The sequence below is a fragment of the Pongo abelii genome, chromosome 8 (genome assembly GCF_028885655.2).
Source record: "Pongo abelii isolate AG06213 chromosome 8, NHGRI_mPonAbe1-v2.0_pri, whole genome shotgun sequence".
Classification (NCBI taxonomy): Eukaryota; Metazoa; Chordata; class Mammalia; order Primates; family Hominidae; genus Pongo; species Pongo abelii.
Window position 1 is genome coordinate 95923313 of NC_071993.2, and position 12364 is coordinate 95935676.

Consider the following 12364-nt stretch of genomic DNA (forward strand, 5'->3'; position numbering starts at 1 on the left):
GGAATGGAAAAACAGTTTAATAGAACAAAACAAAACTATAGAAATAAATCCAAATATGTCCATTAATCACAGAATATACATTTGCCCAGTAAAAGACAGATAGTGTCAGATTGTGGTGCCTGATATGTGCCAAGCAACGCAGAAGGGGTAGCAAAGGTCAGGAGCTTATGATACAGTAAGAAGTCAGGCAATGATTACTCCATCTTTAGTACCATAAGGTTAGTCTGAGGGCAGACATCATCCCAGGGTGTTACAGGAGCACTGAAAAGAAGGGCACAATTCTCTCTATGAAGTCACGTGTGTTGGCAGGCAGCCACTAAGTTGAGTTGCCCAAGTTAAGAAGTAGGGGAAGGCCATTAAAAAGTGGGCAAAGGACATGAACAGACACTTCTTAAAAGAAGACATTCATGAGGCCAACAAACCCATGAAAAAAAAGCTCAACCTCACTGATCATTATAGAAATGCAAATCCAAACCACAATGAGATGCCACCTCACACCAGTCAGAATGGTGATTATTGAAAAGTCCAGAAACAACAGATACTGCTGAGGTTGCAGAGAAAAAGGAATGCTTTTACACTGTTGGTAGAAGTATAAATTAGTTCAACCATTGGAGAAAACAGTGTGATGATTCCTCAAAGACCTAGAGGCAGAGATATCATTTGACCCAGCAATCCCATTACTGGGTATACACCCAAAGGAATATAAATTATTTCATTATAAAGACACATACATGTGTATGTTCATTGCAGCCCTATTCACAATATCAAAGATATGGAATCAGCACAAATGCCCATCAGTGATAGACTGGATAAAGAAAAGGTGGTACACATACACTATGGAATACTATGCAGCCATAAAAAGGAATGAGGTTATGTCCTGTGCAGGGCCATGGATGGAGCTGGAAGTCATTATCCTCAGCAAACTAATGCAGGAACAGAAAACCAAACACGCATATTCTTACTTATGCATGGAAGCTGAACAATGAGAACACATGGACACAGGGAGGGGAACAACACACACTGGGGCCTGTTGGAGGGAGGGGTTGCGGGGGGAGACCATCGGGAAGAATAGGTAATGGACGCTGGGCTTAATACTTAGGTGATGGAGTGATCTGTGCGGCAAACCACCATGGCACACGTTTACCCATGTAACAAACCTGTATATCCTGTACATGCACCCCAGAACTTAAAATAAATGTTGAAGGAAAAAAATAAAAAGTAGGGGAAGGACATTCTTGGCAGAAGGAACAGCCTGAGCACAAGCACAGAGGAGAGAAACAACTTGCTGTTTTGGAGACAAGTACTATCATGTCACCAGAGGTGAGTTTTGATGATGATAAACTGATACACTCTTACGTGCGCATGTCAGAAATTCATTTCATTCTCCATCTCAGAAGGACAGCGTTCCAGAAGATTATTCTGAGCATAGTACCTAACTCAGTGGAATCTCTCCACAGTGGAAGTCACTTTTTATTACTAAATAAGGATCTTTATCTTCAAAAACTCCTGGGCCTCAAAGAGTTAGTCTAATTAGTACACATAAATTCATAAATCCAAGTTTGCAAATTGAGTGGATTTTGATGATTCATTTCTGTATCCTCTCTAACGCTTAAGACTGAAGCCACCTGTTTATCCTCTCTATGAATTTCCTTGAAAAATTTTTTCTCTGAGCTGTTAGTGTATTTACATTTGGCTTAAGAAATTTTCTATTTTCTACCTCATTCTTTACTTATTCGTAACCTCCACATTTCTGCAATTTCTTGGAAGACAGAGCCCATGTTCATTTTATTTTGGTTATAATGCCTTGCACATAATGGCTAGGCACTTTAAGATGATGAAATAGTTGATAAAGTTTCTGCAACTATGGAGTTATTAGTAGAGAAAGCAATCAGCAGTACTTCTAGCCCTCAGGGCCCTGGGGATGCACTGAGAAGAGTTTTTGAGTGCATTTCTTCAGGGATTATTTTTAAAGGTAGTGCTGGGCTTCTGGAGCTTTGTGAAAAGGATCCCTTTGATACCTTGGCAACAATGACTGACCAGCAGTGTGAAGACATCACATCCAGTGCACAGTTTGCATTCAGACTCCTTGCATTCCGCCAGATATACAAAGTTACAGGCATGGATCCATTACCACAAATGAGCCAACATTTTAACATCCACGACAATAGGAAACGAAGAAGGGATAGTGATGGAGTTGATGGATTTGAAGCTGAGGGCGAAAAAAGACAAAAAAAATTATGATAACTTTTAAAAGGTGTCTGTAAATCTTCAGTGTTAAAAAAACTAAAGGTGCCCATTTGTTGGCTGTTTTTCATTCATAATAATGTCTACATTGAAAAATTTATCAAGAATTTAAAGGATTTCATGGAAGAACCAAGTTTTTCTATGACATGAAAAAATGTACAGTGTTATGTATTATTTGAATGGAAAGACACCAAAAAAAAAAGATATGCTCCGACTAGGGGGAAAACAGTGGTTCCAATTTTTTCCCATTATTTTGATTTTATTTTCTGGTTGTCTTAGCTTCCCCACCCTATTTTTTTGTCTTCCATTAACTAGTGCATCGTCATATTAAATCTTTACTGTATTTAATGCAGGATTTGTGCTTCAGGTGTTCTGTGTATTTTGATATTTTTATTTGTAGGTTTTGTTTGCTTTTTGACACTAGTTGTAAGTTAGTTTGTGTTATAGATGATATCTTTTACCCCTTCTTAATATTTTACAGCAGTACTTTTTTTTGTAACGTGAGACTGCAGATTTTTTTTTGTTTTTCTATATGTGAAGGATTACAACTCAAAAAGTTATCCTGCCATTCGAGTGCTCAGAACAGAATGTTTCTGCAGATCTTGTGGCATTTGTCTCTAGTGTGATATATAAAGGTGTAATTAAGACAGATTTCTGTTAATCTAATCAAGTTTGCTGTTAGTTGTGCATTAGCAGTATAAAAGCTAATATATACTATATGGTCTTGCAACAGTTTTAAAGACTCTGCATAATTGATAGTAAAAAATGCATGACATTTTGGTCTTTAATAGACTTTTAAAATTGTAATTTTAGGTTTAACATGTAGATCTTTGTACAGTTGACTTTTTGACATAGCAAGGCCAAAAGTAACTTTCTGAATATTTTTTTCTTGTGTATAAGTAGAAAGGACATTTTTCACATATAAGTGGGCTAACCAATATTTTCAAAAGAACTTTATCATTGTACAACTAACAACAGTAATTAGCCCTTAATTATGGTGACAGTTCCTTATTGGTGTGTGTGTGAGATTATCTAGCAACTATTACAGTATAACACAGTTAATATTCTCCACACACCCTGTTACCCAGGCAATTTACAATTCTGTTAACAGTGAAGTTGATAAAGTATTACTGATAAAAAAAAAAAAAGATTATCTAAGAAAAAAACAGAAAATTATTTGGTGTGGCCATCTTACATGCTTATGTGTCTTCTACACAAAGCTAAATATTCTAGCAGTGATGTAATGAAAAATTACATCTTACTGTTGATGTATGTATGCTCTGGTACACAGATGTCATTTTGTTGTCACAGGACTACAGTGAAATACACAAATAAAAAATTTAATTAAAAAAAAAAAAGATCATCTGAGGGCCAGGCACGGTGGCTCATGCCTGTAATCCCAGCACTTTGGGATGCCGAGGCGGGCAGATCACGAGGTCAAGAAATCAAGACCATCCTGGCTAACATGGTGAAACCCTGTCTCTACTAAAAATACAAAAATTAGCTGGGTGTGGTGGTGCGCACCTGTAGTCCCAGCTACTCGGGAGGCTGAGGCAGGAGAATCGCTTGAACCTGGGAGGCGGAGGTTGTAGTGAGCTGAGATCGAGTCACTGCACTCCAGCCCGGCGACAGAGTGAGACTCCGTCTCAAAAAAAAAAGAAAAAAGAAAATCTTAAAATGATATGTTACTTATCATTAGTGATAAAATCAGATTATGCTTTTACATGAATTTTAATGGTGTTTAATCCTTCAAAGTAGATTTTTAAATGCTAAATATGTCTTTCCATATAATATTTGGAGACCTAAGAGTTGAAATAGTGGTATTTCAAGGTAGCTTGAATAAAGTGCATTGATAGACACTTCTGTAAGATGGCTTTGCTTCATCCTTCTAGTATTCCCTATTGCCCAAGAAAAAAAAAAATCTTTATGGTTCCTTTGAATTTCTTCTATTCTTCCATTATGCTTCAGGCTGAAGGCTAAATTAATTTTATTTCTAGATTCTGGATACTTAAGATACTTCTTTTAAAATTGTTTTCTATTAACAAACTTCGTCCAATAACCCCAGAGATTGGGGGAAAGGAAAACAAAGATGTACAGGGTGCCTCCTCCATGAAAGATGCTGTACTGTGTGTTTTCACATCTGTGTCTCAATCACTTCTCACAAAAGCCCTGTAAAAATAGCATTAATATTAATAATAAGAGCTGACATTTATTGATTTCTACATAGAAGATCTCATTTGTTTGAACACTAATCTTAGGAAGTAAGGTTAATTTCCCAGTTGTACAGATGAGAAACACTAAAGCTTATGAGAGTTAAAAACACAACTGGGAAATCATAGTATTAAGATTTAAGCTCTTATATTACTTCTTCCAATGGCTATGCTTTTAACCATGAAGCAGCACTGCTTATCTGTAAATTACAGAGCATAATCTCCATTTTAGAGATGAGAATATATTAGGTTGGTGCAAAAGTAATTGTGTTTTTTGCCATTGAGTGATGGCAAAACTGCAATTATTTTTGCACTAGCCTATAGGTTCAGATCATGCATTTAATAAATAGCAGGGCCCAGATCAGATTTGAAAGTGACTACATCTAACTCCCAAATCTGAGTGCTCCACCTTGCACCACACCTTGCTGATGCAAAGAGCAAGTTTTCAAGGTGGACTACAATAAAGCTACTTTTCCATTTAAGTCTAGATGTGGGACTAACTTTTATATATTATACTACCAAGGCAGGGAATGAACTGGGATGAGCTGACACTTCATCATGACTAGAAAAGCCTGTCTGGCCAGGCGTGGTGGCTCATTCTTGTAATCTCAGCAATTTGGGAGGCCAAGATGGGAGGATTGTTTGAGCGCAGGAGTTTGAGGCCATCCTGGGCAACATAGCAAGACCTCATTCCTACAAAAAAAAAAAAATTTTAAAGAGTATCCAGCTGCACTGGCATATGCCTATAGTCCCAGTTACTCAGGAGGCTGAGGCAGCAGAATCACTTGAGCCCAGGGGTTTGGGGTTGCAGTAAGCTATGATTGCACCACTATACTACAGCCTGGGCAACAGAGGGATGCTGTAGGAGAGAAAGAGAGAGAGTAGAGAGGAAAGGAGAGGAGAGGGGAAGGGGGAAGGGGGAGGGAAGGGGAAAGGAGGGGAGGGAAGGAGGGAGGATAGGCGAGGGGAAGTGAAGGGGAAAGGAAAGGAAAGGAGAAAGGAAAGGAAAAGAGAAAGTAAAGGAAAGGAAAAGAGAAAGGAAAGGAAAGGAAAAGAGAAAGGAAAGGAAGGGAAGGAAAGGAGAGAAGGGAAAGGAGAAGAGAAAGGAGAAGCGGAGGGGAGGGAAAGGAAGAAAAAGCCCGTCTGGCCCAGACACTCTTCTGAGATGGCCCAGTGGGGGAATCTTGATCCTTCCAATGGGCCAATAATGAGCATATGCTTTGGTGTGCCAAATCTGCCTATGCCACTTTCCTCAGGATTCTTCCTACAAGACAGCAGGAAAAAAAAATGGTGGTCTTCCTTCCTCCCTGGGTTTCTCTCTGGGTTTCCTTGGGTTTCTCTTTCACTTTTGTTTTTCTAATTTGTAACCCAACCAAGATCATGGGAGGATACACGGTACTTTTTAAAGGGACTTGGGATTTTTGTCAAACAGGCCAGGAATTCAGTACTGTCCACATGATCTTTTCTAGACTCCATTTAGTCTTCGTGTGGTCCAGCAGCATCAGCATCACCTGGGATCATATTAGGAATGCAGATTCTCAGGACCCCGCTCAGACCTACTGAATCAAACTTTGCATTTTAACAAGATCCCCAGGTGATGTGCATACACATTGAAGTTTGAGAACCCTTGCTCTAGAGCATGATAACTAACATTCCAAGCCCCAATTTTCTTGTCTGTAAAATGGGAATGATAAGCAGGGCATTTTAGAGGATAATAATAAATGCAAAGGGCCAGGTATAGAAACCTGACTCACAGTAGGTATTTAATTTAAAAGATCAATTACAATTTTATGGTTATTATTATTATCGCAATTCTCTCCAGATACTATTTCATTTTTCAGAAACCTCATCTGTTTTTCCTGCTCTACTAGATTTTTTCCACTAACATACAAACATACATGGGACTATTTTCCCCATCAGAATAATACATAGACAGAACTCCTCTCCTGATGCTACTTTGTCTCCATTTCTCTCTCTCCTTCCCTTGATACTGAAGCATCTCAAACAAGTTGTCTAGACATACTCTTCGTTCTCTCCTTCCCTTCTCTCTTGAGCCCACTCCAAGCAGGATTTTGTCCCCAATACTCTACCAAAACAGCTTTTCTCAAGGACATCTGTGACTACCATGTTTCTGAATCCAGATTTCCTTTCTCAGTCTTCATCTCACTTATTTAGTGTATTAGCAGCACTTTTTGCCTTAAAATACATTTTCATTTTGATTCCAGGACACCACACTCACCTGACCATCCTCTTACATCCCTTGCTATTCCTTCTCAGTCTCATTTACAGGTACTTTCTCTCTTTTATACTTGTAAATATTGACATGCTCTAGGGCTCAGTATTTGGGCCAATTTTTTTTCTGTCTACAAATCTCTCCCTGATGACCTCATTCAATCTTAATGGCTTTAATTATAATAACATCTATGAGGTAATGACTTCTAAATTATATCTGTAGCTTGGAACTTTCCCCTAAACAATAAGCTCATCTATATAACCAGCTACTATCATCTCCAGCCATTTGCATAGCTCGTTCGTTCACTTCCTTAGTCTCTTTACTTAAAAACATCACTTTCTCATTGAGATGGGCCCTGGGCATCCTAAAATTCTAACTACCCTTCCTCCACATGAAAATACACATCTTCCTTTCCTTTTTATTTTTTCTTCCTAGCACTTATCACTATCTAATGTATTACATGTTTTAGCTTTATATGCCTTACTTATTATTTCTCCCTCCTCCCTCACTTGAATGTAAGCTCCACTAGAAAAGGATCTTTATTTTCTTTTTTCTCTACTGTATGCCCTGTGCCTAGAATACTGCATGGCATGTAATTGTTGCTAAACAGTCACTAATAAAATGTAGGATTCCACTTTACAGCTAAAGGAACACAGGCTCAGGATGGGCGTTCCCAAGGTCCCAGAGCCAGATGATGGCAAAGCTGTGAATTGAATGCTAGTATGTCTGACACCAAATCTCCATGTCAAATACTACCTATATTTGAAAGAGTTTTTCCATGGCCGCTTTCATTCTTCAGCTTTTGTTTTTGTAAATGATATGTTTTGTTGGACTCAGTGCTCTCCTCTTCAGCAGGACTACATTTTCCATTAAGACATGTTAACACGCCATCGAATAATTAGGAAGTATCAGGTTATCTCACCTGAAGCATCGTGTTTCCAAGTAATCTGTTTCAGAGAACTTGAATCAAAGCAAAACGGGAAATGAATAATGCTTCCTCTTAATTCCTTCCTGTCACCTCTTCTTTCCTCTGCCTCAACAAACAGTACTTGGATATTCTCACAGAAACAGTATAGGAAGGGGAGGTTTATCACATTCTATGGCTCCTCTAAAAATAAGGTCTGATTTAAAACATCAGGAAACACACTTCTTTTCTCTGACTACAGAGTTAGCAGTAAATATCCTTTCCTCTTCCTGCCACTGCAGCTGCAGCAATAGGACTTGTGGAAAGTGAGTCTAACTCATGCAAAAGTATTACTCCTGGCTCTGCCATTTTCTAGCAGGGCTGTCTGGGTTTCTTCGAGTTTAATTTTCCCTGTATCAAGTGGGAATAATAGCACTACTTTGGAAGGTTGCTGCAAGTAAGTATTAATAAAGATAACACACACAAAGAGCTTAGGTTGAGGTTTATAAGCGGTTATAAAAGTCAACTTTCTTCTGACTTCAATGAAACCAGCTCATATTTGTAGGACTTGTTGCTGCTTATTCACTCCAGCAGTATAAAGCAGATGGATTGAGTCCTTTAGCGGGTAAATCAAAGAACCAGTTTCCATGTAGCTGTGGGGGCGCTTGGCACATATTATCTCTAGTTCTCATAATTACACTATCAGGTGAGCAGAATTAGCTCCATCTCAGAGAGGAGGAAACTCAGGTTCAGAGATGGTAAAGAATTGGCTCTGGGTCATGGATCCAACCAGGAGCATAACAAGGATTCAAACTCAAGCCTAACTCCAAAGAGCCCGTTATTTCCACCAGAGCAGCACCTCCATCATCCCTCATGCCCAAGTAACCCCTTTCCTGGACACAATTTGCCTGTAATGGACTCTCCCAGCCTTGGAAAAATATCATCACCCAAACAAGCCCAGCCATCACCCAAACAGAAAAATGTATATCTAATTGCATTTTTTTACTTTCCTAAGGCATTTCATATCCGTTTTGTCCTCTCCATCCCTGATGGCACTGCCTGTTCAGATGTCTACATCTCTCACCTGAGTCATTGTAATTTCTCCCTAACTCATCTCTGTGCCTCCAGTTTCCCAGCTGCATAATTTATCTTCATGTTGGTGTCAGATAGGGCTTACTGAACACAGATGGGGCCTTCCCTGGCTCTGAATTCTTTGAAAGTTCCCAATTGCCTACAGAGTAAATCTCAAACTTCCTATCATGACGTGCAACCATCTCTCCATGGTCACTTCCTGCCACATCTACCATGTACCCTTTGCTTCTTTCATAGTGGAATCCTTATTGTTCCCCAAATATGTTGAGCTCAAGTCATGCTTGTCCGTGTAGTTCAATAAACTGAAGTGCTAGTCTCTAACCAGCAAAATCTTTCTCATAGTCACGCTCACCTGTGCATACGGGAGTATGGTTGAGGATAGATTTTCTGGAAGACTATTTGGCAAAAGATACCAGAATGCTTGTGAATATCTAAATCTTTATCCCTATGTTCCACTTCTAAGAATTTATCCTAAGGATAGTTCAGAGATGAATACAAATATGTTTAATGTTTGTTTATAATGCTTTCAAGTTGTATGCAATCTGAATGTCCAACCAAGGGGAATTTATTTTAAAAATATAAAAATGTATAAATTATGATATATTCATATGACAGGAGTGACTGGGTCTTTAATTGTAAATTTCAAAATGTTTAGTCTCCTGAAAATATTTCTACAGTGTAAGAATGGAAAAATGTAGGTTAAAAAAGGGTTCATACCTTATAATTCCAATTCTTCTTTTTTTTCTTTTTTTTTTTTTTTTTTTGAGATAGAGTTTCACTCTGTTGCCCAGGCTAGAGTGCAGTGGTTTGATCTCAGCTCACTGCAACCTCCACCTCCCAGGTTCAAGCAATTCTCCTGCCTCAGCCTCCTGAGTAGCTGGGATTACAGGTGCCCGCCACCACGCCCGGCTAATTTTTGTTTATTTTTTAGTAGATATGGGGTTTCACCATGTTGGTCAGGATAGTCTCAAACTCCTGACCTCGTGATCCACCTGCCTCTGCCTCCCAAAGTGCTGGGATTATAGGCGTGAGCCACCATGCCCGGCCTGTAATTCCAATTCTACTAAGGAAAAATATAAATACACATGTATGTGTATATATACATGTTCGTTAAAAAGACTAGAAGTATATATGCCAAATACAAATGTTGATTATCTTTTAGTGTAGATACGGTAAGTTATTTTAATTTTATTCATTGTATTTTTCATATTTTTTAAACATGTAGTGAGCATGTATTTCTTTATATGCAAAAAAATACTTTAAAAGTTCCTATTTGTCCTTCAAACCCTACCACAAAATCCTCCTCTGAAGGCTTTCCTAATTCTCATGGTCCAAATAAATCCGTCTTCCTTTCAACTTTCAGAGTAGTCTTGCTCCACTTCATCTTATAGTATAGTAGATTGTTTATATGTCTTATTTAACAACTAGACTGAGAGTGTCTGAGCACAGGCTCCAAGTCTGACTCACCTGGCACAAGCTCCACCCATTCCAGGAGGCATTCCTCAGCAGGGACTTAATGAGATATTTACTGAAAAGAGAGACACTGATGCATCTTCATAGATGCAGCCTCGTAACTGACTTATGACTGGGACTCATTTGGAACAGAAATGGGTGTGTTGTAAGAAAACATTCGGAAATTTATGCTCAGTGTTGGAATGTCAACATTTGGAATTTTATGCTCAGTGTTGGAATGTCTGGTTTCTGATTATAATTTCCTATACCTTTATATCTCTCTGCCATGAGCACAAGTGTCTGACAATCATGAGTCCATGCTGCCCATACACTGCTGTCTTACATTGTGAGAGAGAGATGAGGGACAAGGAAATCAAGAACCATACAGGGGTGAGTGTGGAGGAAGTTTGTACTGAGTTGAATTTGAGAGGCAAAGAGAAAGTCTTCATGAGAGCAATGGGTTGAGAGATCTCCCATTCTTCTGCATATGGCTAGCCAGTTATCCCAACACAGTTTATTGAATAGAGAGTTCTTTCCCCATTGCTTGTTATAAAAGGTCAGCTTTGTTGAAGATCAGGTGGTTGTGTGTAGCTTTGTTGTTAGGTTCTCTATTTTATTTTGTTGATCTATGTGTCTGTTTTTGTTCCAGTACTGTGCTGCTTTGATTACTGTAGCCTCGTAGTATAGTTTGAAGTTGGGTAGTGTGATGCCTCTGGCTTTCTTCTTTTTATATAGAATTGTTTTGCCTATTCAGGCTCTTTTTTGGTTCCATATGAATTTTAGAATAGCTTTTTTCTAATTTTGTGGAACATGATGTTGGTAAATTCAACAGCATTGCATCTGTAAATTGCTTTGGGCAGTATAGCCGTTTTAACAATATTGATTCTTCTTATCCATGAACATGGAATGTTTGTCCATTTGTTTGTGTCATCTCTGATTTCATTCAGCAACGTTTTGTAGTTCTCATCATAGAGATCTTTTGCCTCCTTGGTTAGCTGTATTCCTAGGTATTTTATCCATTGTGTAGCTATTGTAAATGGAATTATGTTCCTGATTTGGCTCTCAGCTTGAACATTATTGGTGTATAGAAATGCTACTGATTTTTACACATTGATTTTGTATCCTGAAGCTTTACTGAAATTATTTATCAGTTCCAGGAGCCCTTTGGCAGAGACTATGGGGTTTTCTAGGTTTAGAATCATATCTGTGAAGAGAGCTAGTTTGACTTCCTCTCTTACTATTTAGATGCCTTTTATTTCTTTCTCTTGCCTGATTGCTCTGCTAAGACTTTCAGTACTATGTCGAATAGGTGTGGTGAGAGTGGGCATTCTTGTCTTGTTCTGGTTCTCACTGGGAATAGTTCTAGCTTTTGCCTCTTCCATATGATGTTGGCTGTGGGTTTGTCATAGATGGCTCACATTACTTTGAAGTATGTTCCTTCAGCACCTAATTGGTTGAGGGTTATTAACATGAAAGGATGTTTAATTTTATTAAAAACCCTTTCTGCATCTATTGAGATGATCATGTGGTTTTTGTTTTTAATTCTGTTTATGTGGCAAATCACATTTATTGATTTGGATATGTTGAACCAACAGAAAATATAATTTTATAAAGGAATGGGAAACGAAAATTTTGCTGTGGGATATAAATTCTGTCCTCATAGATGTTTTACAAGAGATTTTAATAAATATGGAAAATGCTTGAATCCTTTTCATTTAGCAGACTGTTTTTCTTTGAGTGAGATTACATGCTAGGCTATGAGAAGCCTCAGCTTTTATTCACTTAGCACAAGTAGTAGAGAGACCCAGAGCTTTTCTTCCATCTTTTGAATAGCCTAATGAAATAGTAGATCAACCTTCAATAAGGATCTGGGTCAGACCCAACAATGACATTTCCTCACTTTGGACCAGACTCATAGTAACTCAACGCAACACATTTGTTCACTCATGCGAATCAGACCAATTTATATATTTCTACACCTATGATAAGTATTTATAAAATCAAATGTATTGATTAATATATCTGTCTGGTAGTCAAAAAGAAATCTTTTAAATTCTGAAGTGTCTGTCTGCGGTTAGGAACAATACAAAAGTTGGGCCATTTGTGATAGAAATGTTTGAAGCATGCAAGTCAGTCATTTAAATCCTGCAGAAAGATAGAGCAGATCATTTACTCAAGAAGCATAGAATCTGGCTCCTATGATTATGTTTCTAGTTTATTATAAGAAAG

General features: G+C 38.2%; 1 protein-coding gene across 1 annotated transcript; it reads left to right on the forward strand.

Annotated features, from left to right (window-relative positions):
- The first annotated feature begins 1863 nt into the window (after positions 1 to 1863).
- On the forward strand, positions 1864 to 2241 carry LOC100452488 (zinc finger RNA-binding protein-like). Its single transcript, XM_063727448.1, has one exon. It carries the CDS (start codon positions 1864 to 1866, stop codon positions 2239 to 2241), a length of 378 nt encoding a protein of 125 aa, XP_063583518.1.
- The last annotated feature ends 10123 nt before the right edge of the window (positions 2242 to 12364 follow it).

What these genes read in the sequence shown, in the direction of transcription:
- LOC100452488 (XM_063727448.1), top strand. Translation starts at nt 1,864, where the DNA reads ATGGAGTTATTAGTAGAGAAAGCAATCAGCAGTACTTCTAGCCCTCAG.